At 40.0% G+C, this 21,125-nt stretch overlaps 1 protein-coding gene across 1 annotated transcript; it reads right to left on the bottom strand.

Moving 5' to 3' along the window:
• Positions 1 to 591: 591 nt before the first annotated feature.
• PRMT9 (protein arginine methyltransferase 9) lies at positions 592 to 20,139 on the bottom strand. The gene is made up of 14 exons (XM_059826829.1): positions 20,100 to 20,139; positions 19,655 to 19,735; positions 18,877 to 19,089; positions 18,198 to 18,346; positions 16,661 to 16,897; positions 15,910 to 16,077; positions 14,856 to 14,958; positions 13,563 to 13,669; positions 9,480 to 9,672; positions 5,569 to 5,752; positions 3,179 to 3,890; positions 1,684 to 1,837; positions 1,106 to 1,228; positions 592 to 895 (listed from the first exon to the last, which is right to left on the bottom strand). Exons 3-14 carry the CDS (start codon positions 19,072 to 19,074, stop codon positions 680 to 682), a joined length of 2,544 nt encoding a protein of 847 aa, XP_059682812.1. The 5' UTR covers positions 19,075 to 19,089; positions 19,655 to 19,735; positions 20,100 to 20,139; the 3' UTR covers positions 592 to 679.
• Positions 20,140 to 21,125: the final 986 nt, after the last annotated feature.

Raw genomic sequence — 21,125 nt, forward strand, 5'->3', positions numbered from 1 at the left:
AAAATGTCATACTGTAGAAGAGGTGCCTGATGTAGTATTTCATACAGCTTTCATACAGACTGAGCTCAGGCCCATTGTATTACCAGAAATGATTCTCTGAGGGGTTCCAAAAGGTTTACTAGCTTTACCTTCCGCTATCAACTTGAGTTACTCGACAGCACTCCTTTACAGCTTTTTGTAATTGTCTGTGTGCAACACTGACTAGTGATAGTGGAACTGGAATGGCATTACAGTCCCTACGACCAGGCTAACATCTCAATACACTTAAGTAGGATGCTTTGACAACTGCAAAGTGGAACTACAGTTTGAGGAACAAGGACTCTCTCCTGAACAGCCACGGCTGTTTATTTCTGGTACAGGCAGCTGGATGCTTTTTTCTTACTACAGATGATATGGTAGCAAGAGAAGCCCGTCCTGCTGCTGCAGTCCCTGCAATAGCTAGCAATCAGCTTTTAGCCACAGTGAAGGTAATACCTCCCCTAACTGCTTGGTAAGATCCCCTGATGGCACAAATTTTAGTCCATCAGCAGAACCTAAGTATCTACTATTAAAGCAACAAAATAGCCTTTTTCATCAGTAGGTAAATTCAGACTTTAATATAAATTAACATCAGTGATGTTATGAACAGTCAATTTATGCATAGGTAATTAACCACAAATCTGTTTACACATGACATTCTTCACCGTTTAACTGTAATGCTAATATTGCTCTTATGGTGCTGAACATCAAGCACAAGTTCATCTCCAACCTGAACTTGGATGGGCTCATCAAGGACAACTGCAGCTTGTTTCCAGTGCGAGGACTCATCAGATGTATTCAAGCTATGGTCTTCATCTAGATGTATGTGATACCAGAAGGGAATTGCAGTGACTTGGCCAGACTTACAAATTTGTACCTAAAAATATTTAAAATATTAATCAGTTACACCCTTTTCAAATAAATGAGAAAATAAAGTAGTTCAAACCACTTCAATCCATTTCAGAGATACCTGCAGAGAAGTAAACTGTGCAGTAAATTGAAATTTCCAGTCAAGGTGAGCAATGAAGGAGCAGCTCTGCAGAACAGGGGCTAAGCCCACTTCCAACTTTATGTATACACAACTCACCTTCACTTCTCTGCTGGAGCTGTTCAACAGAGGGTTCATGAGATCTAGCCTCAAAAGCTCTGCCGGCTTGCTCAAGGGTAGACAGGGTAACGTAGAGAGATCCAAATACACACGAACAGGGACCTAAGAGTATATACACCATAACTTCAGGCATCAATAGCTATTGGAAAGTGAAAAGTTAGAAGACTTAATCATAATGTAAAAGTTTCCAGGAGTTACTGTAATGCCTGGAAGAGACAGCCAAAGTGCACAATACAGCCTTCTAATCCCTTTTGTAACGCAACTGTTGGGATACAAGGTGATGAAGGAGATGCTGCACAGAAGAGCAGCTGTGCTGTTAGTAACATTGCATCTTTCATTACTCAGACAAAACTTCTCCCACACCAGTTCCAAAACAAATGTTACCCATTTTAGTTTATCTTGAGATCCCTGTCTGGTCACATAAAACTCTCTTGATAACTTCAATGATATGAATAAGTTTCAGCTTTTCAGTTTTCTTGCCATTTACACCAAAACTAAACAGCTAGGCAGCTGCAGGCTTTGAAACTGTGCCTGGAAGTCACCCACCAACTTCATACCTTGAACTGGTTGATAAAAGGGGCTATATTAAACCCAAGAGTTGGTTCCGTCCCTTGAACAGCACTCTCCAGTAACAGAGACTCTGATTCTACAAGCATCCCATATACCAACACATACTGTGGGAAAATCTTCCCTCCACTGTGAAGTAAACATCTGTAAAATGAGAGAGATTTCACTGATAAAGCGTATCATTCAACAGGAATGAAAGAACAGTAACTACATTTAAGAAAGGCACACTAGTTCTTCCTCTGAAGTCAAGTGCTCATAAGCATTTGAGTTTGATCCCATGTGACCAGACAGCTGTATCATACAAAAAAAGAAAACCGGTCCCATTAATACTGAAACTATGGAACTAAGTAATCTTTTCTCAGTGTCAGTATTGGAAACAGTGGTATTTCAAGATGAAGATAGTGGGATTTATTCATAGCGTCAGCATCTAATACTGAAGGACTGGCAGAAATGCTTAATAAAACTGGAGGTCAGGAAGCACATACTGTTGGGGGGAACTGGTTAAGGGGGCAGCATACCCACAGGGAAATGAAACCTGGGGGGGATTTAAGTCACCCTTCTTTAGGTGTTTAACTGAAGTTGACAGCAATATAGGAGACAGCATTTTTTCCTGAAAAAACACCTGAGCATTTCTTGGTGCAAGAGTAACACACTGCTGAGAGCAGCAACATGACAGCAGCTTTCATTCAGCATAATACCAAACACCTCCAATTCAATACAGACTGGTTTAGGCATGCTTTTCCTATAGCAGCCTCTTTTCATAGGTATTGGGTAGCTAAGTAGCGTGCTATTGGACATATTTTCATGCCAACAGATTTGAGTCTGCATAGGACAAAAGTCAGAGTAATTTTCCATTTGCTCTTACAGCAAAAAAATCTTTCAGGCATGAAGATGAACTAAGCATGAAGATGAACAGAGAAGATTCCCTGGCACCACCAAAAGGGGATAAACCCATTTCACATTTACTTTTTTTGCTTCCCATTTCCATTATTTTATTTATCTTGCTCTGCGTTCCTCCCCCCCCGCCCCACCCCACCATGGGTAACAGCTAGCTTTGTTGCTGCCTCCCTGGCTGTTCCAACACTGTGTTCATCTTTTAGCAGTACCAGTTTGTTCCAACAACAGTTTGACATGTACATTAATCTGGGCTTTTCTAGCCTTGCACTGAAAGCTACCTCAGTTATTACTGAGATGCTGGCTACCCTAGGAACTTCTGACAGACCAAGCAGTAACATCTTCCATTCTTATTCTTGCATACAAAGTATAAATAAGTCTATGAAAGTGAAATCTTGACACTTTTTTTAATAGGTACATGTATACAATGGTCACACCAGAAACACTCTGGGAGGTTCAATCTGTTCAGAAAACAAGCTTTTCCTGCTCTACAGAACCAACATGACTAATTTTGTAGTTAGAAGGAACATTTTCAAAAGTTGTCAGGTAATTCTGTGTTCCTAGGAATACTTTTGTTCATTTATACTGTACCTGGATATTGCAGCCTTTTCCATCACCTCCTGCTGGATTAAACCTGATGTCTCTATAACATCCAAGATAATAATACTCCATAGTTTGTCTGATTTGGGTCTCTGTAGCACCGCACTTTCATCTTCTAAGTGGCTGAGCCAAAACTCTAATGTTTCCTTAGGGAAATGGTTAGCTTCTGAAATGACATTAAGTGCTGCCTGATGCTGTTCTTTCTCAATAGAACTGTAGGCTCTAACTGGCCCAAGTTTGCCAGCTATAATTGGCAGGATGGAGAAGCCTTCAGACACATCTAAAATATACAAAGGATCAGGAGCCACATCTAGAGGGCTCTTGTTTTGACTCTCTCGGAGGTTCATCCCACTGCCATGTCCATCAACATCCATGGACTGCAAGTCCTTACTTGGATTTAATGACAACAGCACTTTGCCCATGGCAGCTTTAAAGCATTCGTGGTACGGTACGTTGTTCAGTAGGGCTATTTCTGTGGATTCCAACACACATATGTGACCGTTGCCATCCCGTTTGCTAGTCGTCTGAAGACCAGCCAGAGCATGACATAATTCAGCCTCATTGCCCAAACTCAGCGTGTCGTCTCTGTCACTGAAGTCCATCCCACACTCTGAAGCCAAAGAAGAAATCTTCTGGATCTTCAAGTAGCAGTCTTGGCAGCAAACTTCCATCATCACAGTATCTCCAGTCTTCACAGAATAATCTTGGCAAAACAGCACAAAAAGTCATGTCAGTTACCTTACAGCAAACATCAGTGAAGCAGCCGTACAGTGCTTAAAAAAACCCACATAAAACATTATCTCTTTTCTTCATTAGTTGTTAACAGTGTGTATGGAAGAATTGTTCTAGTCTGTAGCCCACAAGCTGAAATCTGCGACTGTGCGTTAACATTTGCCTTAAACTGTCCCACACTAAGCAAAATCCATTTATTCTCAAAATAAGCCTTTCTATGATAAATAGATATTACTTTAAGTGTTGTGTCAACAGCAGAGTGGAACTAAAACATACTGGTAAAGAAATTGCTTTTGCTTTAAAATGCTAAATATTAAATATTTACATTTTAATACCTCCTGTAGACAAAGGCAAATTTGTAGTTACATGGAAAACAATAGCTACAGTTTAGAAAGGGTAATTTACTCAAATTTTACTGGAACATTTATGGTGTACAGCTCAAGACAGTTGTTGGATACATTCTGTGTATATTCTGAGAAAGTAAACCCAATTCTGATACAGACCAGAATTTCAAAACAAAAATGCTATCGTTTGACAAACGTTTCTTTCAATGGCAACGTAGGCTAAAAGAGTCTCTTCCCTCCCTGACACTTTCAGTTGAACCAGTCTATGGCACAGCTGCCCCCACGGTCTATCGATACTAAACTAGGAGCAGCTGTGGACTACCCCGAGGGTAAAGAGGCTTTACAAAGAGATCCGGATAGACTAGAGAGCTGGGCAATCACCAACCGTATGAAATTTAACAAGAGCAAGTGCCAGATTCTCCACTTGGGATGGGGTAATCCTGCTTATGTGTACAAATTGGAGGACGAGAGGCTGGAGAGCAGCCCTGTGGAAAGAGATCTGGGGGTCTGGGTGGATGGCAAATTGAGTAGGAATTAACAGTGGGCCCTGACAGCAAAAAGGGCCAACCGTGTCCTGGGGAGCATCAAGCACAGCATCGCTAGCCGGTCGAGGGAGGCGATTGTCCCACTCTGCTCTGCACTGGTGCAGCCCCACCTCAACACCACCATGCCTACTAAACCATGTCCCGCAGTGCCACGTCCACACGTTCCTTGAACGCCTCCAGTGAGGGCGACTCCACCACCTCCCTGGGCAGCCTGGTCCAATGCTTCACCACTCTCTCAGTGGTGAATGGAGAGTAGAGGCTGCTGGAAACGACACTGCCACTGTGTGTGGGGGGAACAGTATTCAAGCTGAGTCCAAAATGGGGGTGAGGAGTAGGCAGGAATGTTTAGTTTTGTTTTTGCGGCAGTAGCAGCTACCAACTCCTACCTCACCTCCCCGCCTCCCTTTCACAAGTCACATCTTGACTAAGTAGAACCAGTCAGTAGCCCCACTTTTTGGAGTTGCTCCACAATGAATTTAATTCAGTACAGAAAAAAACCCAACTTAATGAAAAGTGTTCTCCCAGATCTTAAGCAGGTCTCTTATCTGCTTCATAGCAGAGTCCCACAAACAAGCCCTGATGCAGGGACTGTGCACTACAGTCCAGAGACATGATCAGGAACCACCTCACAGCTACTTGCTGTTGAACTTCTCCTAAACCTATTTGCTGTCACTTCCTAATCTCAGAGAGAAACTAACTAGCTCAAAACCAAAATGAAACCAAGTTAATGTACTGCAACAAGAAAATCCACAGGACATACCAAGGAGGCCCTGCACAGGATAGACTGCCTGTTCCCAACAAGTTTCCTCACTGGGACTTGTAGACAGAGCGTGCTCATCATCAAGCTGTAGTACAAACCACACCACAATAGCATCTAGTATTCCTCCTTCAGTGACTGGCAGGCTGAGCTTCCAGGGCTTTCTAGCTCCAAGGCTTTTCAGCTCCTAACCAAAGTGGAAAGAGAGAAAAAGTGTGAGAGTTTCTTTCCATACAGAAAAAGTTGTTTTTTTATTACACTAAGTCACCCAGATTTCTGCACCAATCCATGAGGGCACCCAACAGAACCCTGAAGTTAACAAACCACTACAATACCAAGTATCATCATTAGTACTCACTAGCATAGGAACTGCCTTCCCACATGCAAGTGCAATTATCCACATGACCAACCTGCATCCATCAGCCATTAAAGCAAACACACCTACATCTAAGAACATGCATATTTAAAAACACTGGAAACTGCAAGAAAGGCTTTAGACCGGCAAGGCTTGCCTTACGAGAAGTAATAAAAACACAGCCAGTCTTTTGGGCTGGATTCAAGCCAACGCTTAGGCACATGCTTCACTTAAAACCTGTGTTCGATCAGTTCTAGAAATACCGTATGTAAGCACTGAAGTCGCTCGGAGAGAGTCAGCAAAATCATTACAAAAACACTAAGTCAAACATCTTTGAGGATATTTTCCCTGCTACCTAGGCTATAGGCTTTGTGTAAAACCTCAGGCATGTACAATTTCACTACTGGGAGGAACTAAGATCTCCCCTAAATGGATCAGGTTATAAATTCTCCAATACTCCTAAAAAGTTTTGAATATGTAACAGGATTTAAGACTTCTTCCATGTACCGTTTATTTTCCTCAGTAATTACCTTCTGCTACCAAGATTCACAAACATAAAACGCCCAGCTCTAATGCCTTAGACAGTTCTGGCATAAACCAATTAACAGGAGGTCAAGCACAAGGGACCATAGATTCTCTTAGTCACAACCATTCTGCTTAGTAACAGCCTTTCCTAAATGTTTATCAGCTTCCTGATCTGCTTATGTCAACATTTGTCCTCCAAGTTTCGATCTTAAAATACACAGGGCAAAAGAGAAGTTCCACTCCAAGAACATGAGTAGCTCTCACGTGCTGCATTTTTTATTTTTCCCCTCTTATTCGCATTCTGTGTTCTCCAAGAGTTGGTCTACCTCTCTTCTCACAAGTGAGAGATGGCTGAACAATGCACGTGATAAAATTACTGGATGCTAATAAAGTTCTAAGATCCCACTGCTTTTCAATAAAAGTGCTTTGCTGCTAGTCATTTTTGCTGTACATCCTCAACTGGAGAGGAAAAGAGTAGTAAGTTGAAGCTTTGCTGGCAGTAAGCAGCTTGAAGCAAGACAGCCAGAACACAAGTATGCATCTGTTTCTCGGTTTCTGGGAAGTTATAGCTGTTTAGAAGTGTATTTGATATTAAAAATATTCTTCATGATTATTCCTCAAAAGCAGCAGGCCCAAGGTTCTCATCCACTGGTTCTATTAACTGTAGTGTTACATTCCTATCTTGTGGCACACAACACTTAAAAACCCACTTGAAGGTAGTTATTTCGGCTTTCCCTACTCTCTACCATGCTGTTTATCCCATATTTATTCTTCACATTTGTCCACTGCATAAACCTTTTTCTATTATTTATGACAATTACAGACTCGAACAGCTCTAGCACATCAGGATGGCAATTTATCAACTAGTGTAGTTAAAGAGACAGCAAAGAAAATAAAGAAACGATGCAGGAACAGCAGTAAAAAAACAAAATGCTGCTCTGCCGCATGTATGCTCTGAATGAGAAAAAGGTAACTGGCAGCCCAATTTACTGTTTTTAATGCAAGTAGAAGGAAAAACTACAAAAAGAATGCAGTTATCAGGCTTCCTATGTCTTGATCCAGATTTTCTCAAATATTCCACACAGTAACTTCTCATGAAAATCAGAAAGAGCCAATATCTGTAATTGTTGGCAAAAGCACAATTCCTTTAGGGCCTGAAAGTGAGACTGAGCTTTAATTACTGGCTGCTGAGGTAAACACTCACTTCCACTCCCAGTGGCACTGATCTGCTGCCAGCAAACATGCACACAGGTAGGACCTGGCTAGGTGCAAGTGTCTGCAGCCTGTAATTATAGCCGCATCTCGATCCCCTGCCTGGGAGGAACTGAACTGCTGCTAATAGCAGTAATAAAGTAACCAGCATAATGCAGCTACTTTTTCTTTTTTTTTTTAATTTTGACTTATTATCATTATTTCTCTGATCGGTACTGATGTCTTTGAAGCCTCCTACAACGCAGTTTGAGAAACACTGTTGTACCATATTTTAAGTCTTAATCTCAGTTCTGTCAATTTAGGTCTGGATAGTTAGTACAAGCAGAATAAACGCAACATCCCTCTGATTCTTTGAAATACAAATTTAGAAAATGGGTCTTTGAAATTACCTTAACAGTGTAAGTGATTTCTCATCTGAATTTCAATCTTTAGCAGGTAATTCTGCTACTGTTTGTAAGTATAGCAGGGTTTTTTTTATTTCAATAGGAGCACAGACAATTTTTCTTTTTTACTTTTTAGCTGCACTGATCGAACATCCAGGTGTGGCCATGACGAAACCAAAAAAACCCCAAAACCCAAAGAAAAATGCCCAGGTTGAAAGTAACCTACCAGCATTTGGACTGCCATATTTGCCCAGTGACAAAGTAACAACAAACAGTAACCAATGATTCCAAATAAATTAATTGCATTTCTTCCCTTTACCTTTACTTATGATATCTTAGCATTTCATGACAGGAACACTCCATTATTCTAACTGAAACTTCAAAGGAGCAGTTCTGAAACATGGTTTAAAGAGTAACACTGTTCTTTACTTTTTAAAATTAGTTTTACATGTCTGACGGTAGGCAGATGCTTAAGAGCAGCCATCTCTCAGATGAGAGTAATAGTTTCTTATTGATGCTAGAAGCAGAAGCAACATTAGGTCACTGAGAGATAGCTCCCAGTGGTATACTGAAGAGCCTTGTCTTATTTCATTTTTAATCTCAGGATGTCAGACAAGCCAACTAGGAAAAGCTATTGATTCAGAAACACTGCAATTCCTGGCCAAGCAGTAGCCAAGAATAGATTCTGTTATATAAATGAAATTATTTTAAGCTCTGACTCAATGTTAACTCCTCACCGCAGGTCAATGAGCAAGAAACACACCAGAGATCAGATGTATCATCTTTTTAGCATGCTCAGCTGCGAGTGGCTGAGGTCCTTGCCTTACAGTTCAGGCCTATTTAGTATACACATACAAACGTATTTTGTGCAAAATACACAAAATAATGCTACCATATTTTAGAATGCCTACAGAAATACTGTAAGATACCAAAGGAGCTGAAGGGTGGAATTAAACTGGTTGAATAAGGTAAAATAATTTTATCTCTCCTCTCTTTTACACTTACCCATCAACGCTTAGAGACATTTTTATGCCAGATATAAAATACATCCTTTCTCTTTTGTCTTCAAGAGTTTCTTGAAGATGCTAACTTTATAGAAATAAACTAAGTCAGCTCCACAACTGCATAAATCATTTAAGATGGGCCTAACTGCATTCTTCCTCCCCGTCCCTGTACTGAGGCTGGCAGTTGTTTGATCCTATGGTAAGCTAGTTTAGTTCCCTAAACTATGTCAAACAAAAAACTCCACCTTCAAAAACTCGTAGAGACTCATAGATTAATCATGTCACCACAACCAAACCAGTAGAGGATTTCAGTGCAGCCCTGGCAACTTTGCACTTGTGAACTGTTCTGAAATTGAACCCAGAAAGCAAAGAAGATATGGGGCTCTTTTATTCATAAATAGATTACTTATAAAGGACATAAAAAAAAATCATTACCTGCAGATTGTTGAAATCTACTGTCATTACTTGACAGGGTTCTGTCAGAGGTACATAACCTCCAGGAATACGACTGAGCTTCTCAGTGGTATAAGGTTCGACAGTTTCCTCTGAACCAGCAGAAGCGTACGTCGGACTAAAGAACTGCACTGAATTTGACAAGCGCACACCAGCAACTTCTTGTGTTCCCACTCTGGGAGTAAAGGAAAAATGGGAAAAAATGAAACTTCAAATAATTTGATCAAAAAACCCAAAGGAAATTCTTCCCAGGCTGGCTAAGTATTTTTAAATGCACAAATGCACAAAATGTAAGAATAGAAAAACTAAAAAATAGTACAACAATTCTGTGAGGGTTTTGTTATGTTCAGAGCAGCTCTAAAGCACAGAAAATGCACAGCGCTTTCAAGAATCAGATCTGAATGCTGTCACTAGAAACTGAGAAAAAGCCCAGCATGTCCTTTGTCAAAGGCCACAGACTTTGTCCCCTTAAGTACAACTCATTGAGTCTTGACAGAGAACTAGAAAAAAGAATATACCCTGTGATAATAAGAACAAATAAAGCTTTTCTGCTGCTGCTGCATTAGGCAGATAACAGGTGAACAGAATAGTCAGAAAAAAGATAGGTAGATATGCAATAGGAAAATACATTTTTGGAGTCTCTTTGACATAAAATTTTCATTTTGCAGTACCTTTATATTTATCAAGCACATTCTATGCAGAATAAGGCATTTTTCATAGTTACATAGCTGCAAAGAAAGTCTTAGAGTTGATTTCTTGGTGGAAAAGGCTTTGAGAACTTAGAATACACATATCCTCTCTTGTGAGACAGAAGATCAATTAGGTTTCTAGAAACAACCTTTTAAGAAAAGCTTCAAAGAAGAAAGAATGCTGTAACTGCTTTAAAACAACTATTTACATACACTATCTGTCTCTTAGGCTTGAGGACTTAAGATACATTCTCAAAGTATGAGTCAGGAAGTTACATGAGACGAGTCTTGCACAAGCTACACTTTAGATGATTCTGAAGAAGTACGTTTGTCTGTGAAGGACTTGGTGCTTCCCATTTAAATGACAGCTGTCAAGCAAATCTACAGTCTTACAGTGAGATCTAGCACTCACAAGTTCAAATGACAACTAGTTAAATTTCTATTTCTAGAACCGTTTTTAATTCTGAATCACTTTCTCAGGAACCTCCCCTCCCTGCAAAAGATCTCCCTACGACAAAGTATGACTAGACAGGCTGCCTGATAACATTCTCATCAGATACAGTCATCTCCTTGAAGCTCCCAATCGCAGCATTGGGTTGCCTTTTGTCATAACCTGGATTCTTAGGCAAATATATTTTGACCATTATGCACAGCTAAAATACAAAAAAGAATCGGACTCTCATCTTTGGAGCAGATTCCTTGGCAATAAACGTATATGTAACATATAGAAAGCGCAACATATTTCACAATAAATTCTGAAAAATACAGCAACATTATCAACAATTACAATCTTCTCACCTGCTCAGTGATGTTAACTTAGGTATTTTAACAACAGGATGAGAATGTATACTCCTTCATTTGAAATGGAATCCATGTATTATTTTAAAAGAAATACTATAACTGGACCAGAACAGCTGCTGTACGAGGCCTATATTGTGGAAGAGGTCAGCAGATCACTATATTGTCATGAACCCTTCTGGCTTCAATAAATAAGCACAGAAGTGGAGCCACCGTATTGCCTCTCTTTCTGGGGCCTAATTGACTAAAAATTAAACATTAAAAAAACCTGAAACCTGCAATTTTTACAGTGACTTAAATTAGTAATTTAACCCATATTCTGGCATATTTTATTCAAAATGGCTAAATGTAGATGCACTAATGTAGCAGTCCTATGTTCTCCTAGAATACTGTTTTACTGTTACACGTGACTCTTGAAAGATACCTAGTTCAAACTTGAAAAACAGTATGTAGTATACTCTGGTATCTTAAAAGTTTTGTGGAAGTCTAAATTTATCCTTAGTAGAACTCAAATCTTCTCAGTTCATTTGTTCTTCTGGAGTAAAACCCATTTCACATGGATGTGAAACAACCGCTTCAAAGAGAGAGCGATGACTTCAGGAGAAAATTAAAGCCAACCATAAAAAAGAAAAACAATAGGTTTACATAACACCACAGCAGAGTTAGGCCCTATAGTCATTCTAGGGAACACAAGCAATGGGTACAAGCAGCATTAGCTACAGTAAAGAAACACTACAATTATCACTAAAACATAAAGTAATAAAGCTACAATAAGGGGTAAACCAGCACAAAACTTTTTGTAAAGTTGGCTTAAGCACACCAAAAATAGAATTACAAAAACCCCGAGTATGATTTACCTAGAGTTTCATATATCCTAGGAAAAAAAACCCTAAAAACAATCAGAGCACAAGAAATGCAGTGTAACTTAAAACTACTAAACCAAAGGGACAGAACACAAAGCAGAAGATCAGATCAGACACAGATAGGTGACTGTGATATGCAAGACTATCAACAACTGGAGTGAAAGGGGATTCCCTCCCTCAGCACGATGAATCAGTGTTTGATGATAGATTAAACACACTTCTAAATGTGTGTTTAAACTTCAGAAAAAAACAAAACTCAGGTATTCATAGATTTCTAGGCTCCACACCTATTTACAACCACTCAAAAAAAAATTATATGATGAGGAAAAGCTCAAAGAAAAGTTGTATTAATTGTACAAGACAGAAACTGGGCTGCATGATATAAAAAGCATGAGAAAAAAAAAAGAGATGCTTTCACACTGCTATTTCATTAGGCATCCTGCTCAGAAAAACACATCCAAACCCCAAATTTTTGCTGTAGATCATGAAAACACTTAAGGAAATGTAGAGACATGCACATCAGAATAATTCAAAGAGATCTGGGTAATTTAAATCTGAAAATAGGCAAGTGTTTTACATAAAGCTTAACAGCACTTGTTAAAATAGACTTAAGACAAGTATTCTTACTGGAGCAAAAAGGGCTCTCAAACTATAAAGGCAGAAAATTTGAAAGTGACATTTTTCTTCTTATTAACAGCATATAACTAATTTATGGCAATCATTTCAGTCCTGCTAGCCACCTGACCTTAAGCTATACTATTAGAATGGATTGTTAATTCAACAATCCAAAGTTACAGTATGTTAACTTTCATCCTGTTTAAATTTTGTAAGGAACAGTCAATGCCATGTTTCAAGGCAAAACCTTATCTCCTAATTGACGAGTAATTAATTTCTCCTAAAAGAAAGTTCTTCTACGACCATCTACTATGGGAACGTCTATCTCTTTCTGGCCATTGTCCAGGTCTACTGCATTAGAAAAATCACTGATGCAGCTTGGTTATTTTTTATCCAGTACACTAAAGCTCCTGTAAAAGTTAGTGCTTCCTTTAACCTGCAACAAGATTAATCCTAAACGAAATACATCAAGTCCAAACCTCTCAGACAGAGACTGTCTCCGTACAGCGATACTGTTGTAGGAGATGAGGATAAAAATGAGTATCAAAGTAATTGATACACAGTCGGAACTGGTCTCAGCAAAGAAACCCTACTGTATGCTGGTTCAGAATTAGGCAAGGCACATATTCAGAAAGATAATGCTAAGTGGGGTTATTAACACTTAGGCTTTATAAAATCCTGTTCTCATCTTCTGAAAGGGTTAGATCCAGCAGTGAGGTATGGAGCAGATTATAAAGAGGGTAAAATGAGGATAAAGGCCAAGTGTTAATCCAAGAATCTCCAATGCAGAAATTGAGAAGTAATTTTACTGTTAAGGAATTAAATTTCTTTAGTATGTGTTAAGGGAGTGTATTTCAGCATAACTGAAAATCAAGAGTTTCTAACAAAGTGTTCTAAAACGTCTGAACCACAAAAGGGTGAGGGTGGGGTGGGGGGAAGCCTGGAAAAGGGGTGGGGAGGGTGGGAGCAGAATAATCAGCCATTCAAAAACACCAACCAACCAATCCACCCCCAGTAAACAAGAAAATCTTCAATAAAACCACCAGTCTCTCTTCCCAAGTAAGAAATACGGGTTCAAACTACGTAGAGTTTAATCATACCTGTGATGTCTACGTATCTCTTTGCATTCCACTGCCATCCCAAATATTGTAGCACTTGCAGGAATAACTCTGCCATAGTCTCCACTACTGACATCTTGATTTTTAGGCTGTGAAAAATGTAACAACATGCAATGAGACAGTGACCTATTTCTACCATAACTGTGAAGCCTAGGTCACAGATTAATGAGCCATTCAAGATTACAGTCAAAACATCAGTAAGTTCTTAGTGACTAGTAAAGTTTCTGGTCTTTGTCATTCCAGATGACCATTACAGGAGTTTCTTAAATACTGTGTTTTAATATATATACGCTTCAGCTTTACTTTTCAGTCTACTACTTCCTCTGTCTAATTCTAAAAGTGTTTTTTAATTTGTATTCTGTTAGAATATATTGAAACATTTGAAGACCTCTCCTTTATGCATCATTCCAATACTTAACACTAGAGGTCATCAGTTTCAGTTCAATACAATACAAAAGTTTTCAGCCAGGTAGGACTTTTTTTTTTTTTAAATTAGTTGGTATCGAGGCAACATCAAAATAAAAGAGAAGTCCTTCTATTTTATAAGACCTAACAGAGGTTAACCCATGTAAGACTCCTTGTCATATTACTTTGCTTAATGTATGCTAGCTAAAATGCCAAATATATCAAGTAAAATCCGAGACCCAGTGGAATTGTTCAGCCTTCCAAAAAAGTTCAGTTAGCAAAAATAACTTAAGAGCATAAGCATATGGCATATTTACCAAATCATTTTGACTGTTCCCTAGTGTTATGATGTGAAATAATTCCACCATAATTCAGCATTTTCTGCTTAGACTGACACAACTTTCTGATACTAGTTGGTATCTCAAAATAACCAGGTTGTAATCAAATTTGCAGGAAAACAGTGCCTTTAAAACACACACAAACCCCTTTGGTATTACTTACAAAGAAGGGGGGGAAGAAGAAAAAAAAAAAAAGGAATGAACAGTGATCAAGAGTGTACCATCTCTGTATGATGGAAGGTTACATCAGGGGAACATGCACTGCAAGTACCTGTCTACTCAGAACATGAGCTCACAGAAGTACAACGTATGCAGCTGCCTCATTGCCATTCACCAAAATCACATTCATAGAACAAACCCAGATCACCCATTTTTAAATATCAATAGGTATGAAATATTTCCAAGACAGTTGCTCCTCATTAACATATGCCTGTGAATGTGTGCACATATGCACATACACACATATGTATGCACAAATATGTATCAAACAAAACAGCAATCCCATTTATACATATGTAGCCACACCACGAACCTTTGGTTGTAAAAGTAGATGTTCCCAAGCATGTATCAAGCTCTCCACAATTCCTTCTCCAAATAAACCAGCATCAACGGTTTCTGTGACAACCAGGGAAACTCTAGATAAGAAAAAGAACACCATGAAATCTAATGCATGACACACATTCCTGTTAATCATTCTTTTAAAGAAAAAAACCCCACTATACTAATGTGAGGTCAGAGCAAAACTTCAACCAGTGTTCTGAAGTTTCAATACAGGCGAGCAGATGTGTATAAACAAAGAGCTCAATACTAACACAAAACCCTATTCCCACAGGACAAACTGCAACACCCTTCCACTGAATTTTACTCCAATATCTCAAGCCACACTCAAAGCCCCGTGGATTCCCACCCATGGCAGGGTGCTGACATTCACAACTAAAGTCAGCCCAGCCACCACCAGCCTTCCAGATGCAAACAACCAGGAACTCATGCACATCACACCTGGCACCTTCTCGCCCCCAAACATAGCAGCACTCTCCTTAGGGGACAGAGGGGAGGGGAGGTTTTCCCTCGCTCCCTGATCAGAAGAGGCAGACAATCTGCAATTCCTGCTCTCTCTGACAAATAACGGAAGTTGATGTGGAGTTGCAGGGGTGTGGTATGTCCCAGAAACAGTCTTCCTTTGCAGGCCCTATTACATACCTCCATCCTATTCGTGGGCTGCAGAAGTGAGCCACATGTTGTTAAGTACAGAATTGTGTTAAAATTACTTTTATGATGTAGTAATCTAATTTCTCTTTTCCTATTGCTGCAATATAATGGCATATGCCCCAAAGCTCCCACCACTGAAGAATTAAACTCCTTAATTTACGACACTGTTGATCTACCATAGAAATTAGTACAATCTGAAGAACATGTTATCACTTCTGCTCTGCTCTATAAAAACATAAACCATACAGAGAACCTTCTCACATTATGGGTAATATCACGGGCAAAGTTATTTCCTGTTTAGGTCACAGGGTGTTTTCTATTTTCTTGGAATTAACATAAAATTAAAAATAGTATCACAACAGAGCGCAACAACGTACCTTTCAGGTATGTGCTTTGGAATTTCTATATCAAGTGACTTCAAATGCAGAAGTTTGATCTCTCTTTCCATATTATTTGCTGCCACCACATCACGGGCAAGCTCATACATGGTTTTTGATAATTCACAGGCATAGACAAAAGATGCTCCTGCCTTTTTTGCAAACATACTGAAAAACAAGAATCAGGGCATTTCCCCTCCAGTTTAAATCATTTTAGGTAAAGCATGACAAGATACTGAGTTTTCTTAAGTTCTATTTCTGCATCTGCTTCATATTTTTAAGAAAACAGTTCAAGTCTAAAAATCTTCATTACGTGAACTAGTATCTCTTGTGTGAACACTGGTATCGCACTAATTGATAGCGTCTTGATATGCTATCACAAAAAAAAAAAATACAGGTAGCATAAGGATACTCCCCCAGCTATGCTAAATCCATTCTTTATACTAGACTCAATACTTGACGACAGGATACATGACATTACAACTCCAAAACCAACATGGAGTAATTCAATTTATACAGCAGTTATTGGCACAAAAAGCATCTGCAACAAATAATTTAAAAAAAGGGTTCAAAAAATATGACTAGACACTAACCTCCAGACTCACTGACTTCTGAAAGCTTTGTTTCCTTTCTTAAGTTTTGTCTCAATAAAGGCATGAAAGTAATTTTTTTTTTTCGCTAGCAACCACATTTTGTTAGACAACAAATATGTTTCTATTCAGTTCATGTTAAAGATGCACTTATGACACACCTCAAAATTCCCGTTCCTGTTCCAATATCAAGGACAGATTTGCACCCCGAGCAGACAGCATTCTCAATTGCTTTTAGGTAAGTAAGGTTCCTCTTGGTATCGTTGAGCATGATGAAGTGCCAGCGTTCCACAAGCCAGTTTGCAACGCGGTAAAAATTCTCCTTTGCATCAGCGAAGTCCGGATTAAGCTTCACTGCTTTATGAAAATATCCAGCTGCTTCATCTCTAAAGCCCATTCTAATAGTAAAAATGACAAATAAATTGAAAGCATGCATTCATCTGCCAAGTATCTGTAAATATCTGTGGGTCTGTAAAGAGGTCTTACATCAATTAAAAGACAATGGAAATATTTTGTATTAGTTAGAAAGATTATCTTCAGAAACACTGATATTACCGTCTGAAAAAGAATGGTTTACAGCTCCACATCAAATCACTTTAAAACGCAAAGGTAGTCCAAAAATACCATTCATCCACTACTACATCCTTTGACAAACTAGAACAGGCTTTACAAGAACTTGCTGCAACAATAAGACAGCAGCAACTCTGCAATCCAGTCTCACAGATTTTCAAGTCAAGAGAATGCTACAAAACCACTTTACCATATTTAACTGGAACATACCATAAAACAACCAAATTTTGAGTTGCCAGCACCTACGTTAAGTGGCAATTTTGAAACTAAATTGTGAACTGGAAGCAAGTTTTTATGATACTTACAGCATATTCTCAAATCAGACAGCAGTGAAAGAAACCAAAGTCTATGAAATCCAAGAAACATGTACATTTTAATACAATGCTGGGAGAGTTGTTCCTTAAAACAAAGTAATCACAAAAACCAAACCTAATTAAAACTATCTGGATCCACGACCTATGATTTCGATATTAAAATTCCAGTCTCAGAAGACCTGAGAACCCTGAGCAACACCAAAGCACCATGTTTTGCACCATTTGGAGAATGCAGCAAAAGAATGCTTTAGACTAATAAATAAAAGCATAAGCTCAAACCATTTAAGAACAGCCCTACACAGTACAGTATTCACGACCAGCTTCTTCACTTCAAGCATCTGTTGTATGTGACCTCAAGAAGGACCACAATTAAAAGACAGTATTCAAAGGCAATAGTTTTCAGGGATCTAACAGGAAAGAAAGGAAGAACTTCAAAAACTGTAGGTTAACCACAACAATAGTTAACACAGCAACTCTGAACAATTTTGGTCTCTTTTTGATTTAGTAATTCCTTAAGAAATTGTTAGAAAATATTTCAAGGCAGTGCTTTTACTTTTAAGTATTTACTTTAGTAAAAGCACTTTTACTTTTTTTGAAACTTTTGCTGTGACTATCAACATTTTAGCATTGGCTACTCTATTTTAACCTGACAAACAGATCTGAAGTTTAACAATACACACTATACAGCATTAAGCACATGCATGCATTTACTTCTTTTAAGCAATTTTATGTGCTCTGCTGAATTGGGCCTTGTTTATTAATATACAATACCAAATGTGAACCCTACAAAAACTGAATATACATTACTACAAACCTGAAAAGATGTTCTCCCATACTATTACATATCACTTCATCATTCGGATACAGTTCAAGTGCTTGTTCGTAACAGTTAAACAGATCTTGGATCCGTGCCAGAGAATCTAGCTCTTCTGCCCATTTAAAGAGAGTAAACTGAAATGTTTCCTAGAAAATAAAACATATACCACTGAGTTGCTGGTAGTTACCAGAAGTAGGGAACTGAGCCCTGAAAACAGCTAGAGGTATCCTGACGTGCACCTGAACACCCTCATTTCCCTAAGCAGCAGCATGCAATTGTTTGCTATCATCCCAAATTAGTTGGCTCACTTGAAGAAGCAGAAATAAGCTCTCGGATATCCATACAGATTATCATCACCCAGCAGTGTACACTAAGAGCCTGCGTGTATAATAACGCCTGCTGTACTAGAAGCCAATACTAACAAGTCCTATTTTTATTAAACCTAGTTGACACACACAGACTAAAAGAAAAGTGCATTAATTTCTTTCCCATAGGCATATACAGCTTATTAAACAAGTTACTGGCTGTCTCCATTATTACTGTTTTCTGCTTTTATTTTGAAGACTGAATAGAAAAATCGGTTACATACAACAAATCACAAGCATGAAACATGTCACAAAGCCTCAAGACAAATACAGTAAATCAAATTGTTTCAAGCAATTCAATGAGCACTTACCTTCACGCTAGTTTTCAGCTCAGGAGCCAGATTTAGCACCAGGAGATAGTGAGCATATGCAGTTCCAAAATCCTGGTCCTCCAGGCAATGCTGAGCACTCTGCAAAGACCTGGAAACCAACTCCCGCCTGCCGGCTGCCTGCCCACCTCTATGGTTACAATGAAATTTAGCATTGGAGTTGGGCATTCTGAAGGACATGAATATGCGCTCTTCCTAAAGAAAACCAAAAAAACACAAGTTGTGTATACTGTGGGCCAAAAAGGTTGCACACAAAGCTGACAGATCAAACAACTGGCATTAGTAAAGAGATCCTCCCTCCCGCGAAACACTAAGCATTCAAAAATATGCTCATCTTTATGCCCTTGACAATTCCATCAACTTTAAAATGAGCATTCACCATTCAAAAGTCAAGCGTGCATCACATTTATGTTAGACCAGGTCCTGGAAACAGGTCACACTTCTTCGCTTTTTAAAATTAATTTTTGTAATACGTATTTTAGCATGTCTCTGACCAAACAGTTTTGCACACTGGAAGTTCATGAACTCATAAGTTTCATAATCAAACACAAAATCTGCAGGTTAAAACTTTTCCACTTCAACAACAGTATCTTCATAAAGCAAAGACTACCAGAAAAAGAGCTAATGAGCTCACAGTTTATTTTACACGAGGCAACATGACTATTTTTCCCCTTAAGAAAACATTAAAGAGTTATCAGAATCAATATGCACATTTTTATAGCTGCCTCCATTACCACTTTAACTTTTAATGCTTACTTACATAAGAGGGCCCAAAATACCACCTTCAGGATTTTCAGATGTATCCTAAAGCTGAAGAAAGTGACCGTCACACGGAGAGGGACTGGAAGAAACAAAGCACCATCACAACTGGGCTTTTTTTTCTTGTTTCTTAAAAAAACCCACCAAACAAACATCGGCCACGTCTCAAGTGAGCCCCAGCAATTTACACAGCAGCATGCAAAGGCAGGGAGGGCCGTGGAAACTCGCCTGCCGCACGGATTTGGGGGCCCGGGGGCAGAGAGGACGAGGGGGCCGGTTGCGGCCGGCGGGGAGCGCGGCGCCTCCGGAAAGCCTCGCAGGCCGCACTACAGCCAGGGACAGCCCCACTCGCGGGGCTCGCCCCGGGGCTCGCCGGGGAAGCAGCGGGGTAGGGGAGCTTCCCCTGTGTCCGGGCCAGGGCGCCGGGCGCTCCCGGGAACCATCACCTGCTCGGCACGGAACGGGGCTCCCCGACAGCCGAGGCGCACACTGGGGGCCGCCGCCATCTTAGTGCCGGGCAGAAGTCACCACGCATGCGCGGCGCGGCGGGCGCGAGCGAGCGGCGGCGGCCACCGCCTTCCCGCGCTGTTGGCGGGCGGCCCCTGAGGGGACGGCCCCTGAGGGGACGGCCCGGCCGCCTCCCCTCCGGCCTCGGGGGTGCCCTGAGGAGGGGGCGGTCGGTGGCTGCCGCCGGCAGGTCGCGGAGCTCACGGCCCTCGCGGAGCAATCGCTCCCTCAAGGTGCTGGCGGCAGGTCCGGGCCCGCCTCGCCTCCGCCCCAGGGGCGGGAGGTGCGCGTCTCCTTAACGGAGGCGCTGCAGGACCGTAAGGCCTAACGCGGGCTTGCGCACAGCAAGATTAAAAAAATCATTTTGCTCAATCTTTATTTCTGTTCGATTTGTGACAAGAGGTTCCCCCCCAAGCTTTTCTTCTACAGTTTTAAGGTGTAGACATTCACTTATTTTATCTTTTACTTGCTTAAAGGAACAGCTGAAAAAACCAGAATGCCAGAAACTAGTATTACAGAAAAGCTAAGGCTTTGAAAGGTGACGAGAAGAAGGCACTATGCAGCTAAAAGAAAATGCATAACTATTGGTAAGTAAAAGGTTTGAGAAAAGTACAGACAAAACTCTATTTTTTTTAATGCTAGCTTAGCTTGTTACTTTTCAGGTGAAACACAGTGAATTGACTAGAAACTGGCTTACCATTTCTTCATACCTGTATACACATGTGGAATAAAGGTATTTTCATTATCCATGTTCTTTCTCCATCCACATCCAATCTTTCAAAGCTGGTAATTCAGTTCGTACAAACACAGGACTAGAAGTGACCCACAGCAGTGCTAAATCCAGTCCCTTGCTGTTCAACACTGTTCAGACCCACTCTACAGATAAGAACTACCACTTTTAAATGTTTAGCAGATGTAGTGTAAGAACCACATGCTGTGCGGGCACTGCCTATGACTGCCCTGTG

This window comes from Gavia stellata, chromosome 19, assembly GCF_030936135.1.
Source record: "Gavia stellata isolate bGavSte3 chromosome 19, bGavSte3.hap2, whole genome shotgun sequence".
Classification (NCBI taxonomy): domain Eukaryota; kingdom Metazoa; phylum Chordata; class Aves; order Gaviiformes; family Gaviidae; genus Gavia; species Gavia stellata.

Coding starts and splice junctions, on each gene's coding strand:
- PRMT9 (XM_059826829.1), bottom strand. CDS start 19,074: ATGTCCTTCAGAATGCCCAACTCCAATGCTAAATTTCATTGTAACCAT. Junction 13,670..14,855: donor ATCTACTTTTACAACCAAAG/GTTCGTGGTGTG, acceptor CATTTTTCACAG/CCTAAAAATCAAGATGTCAG. Junction 3,891..5,568: donor TCCTGTGCAGGGCCTCCTTG/GTATGTCCTGTG, acceptor TGTTTTGCCAAG/ATTATTCTGTGAAGACTGGA.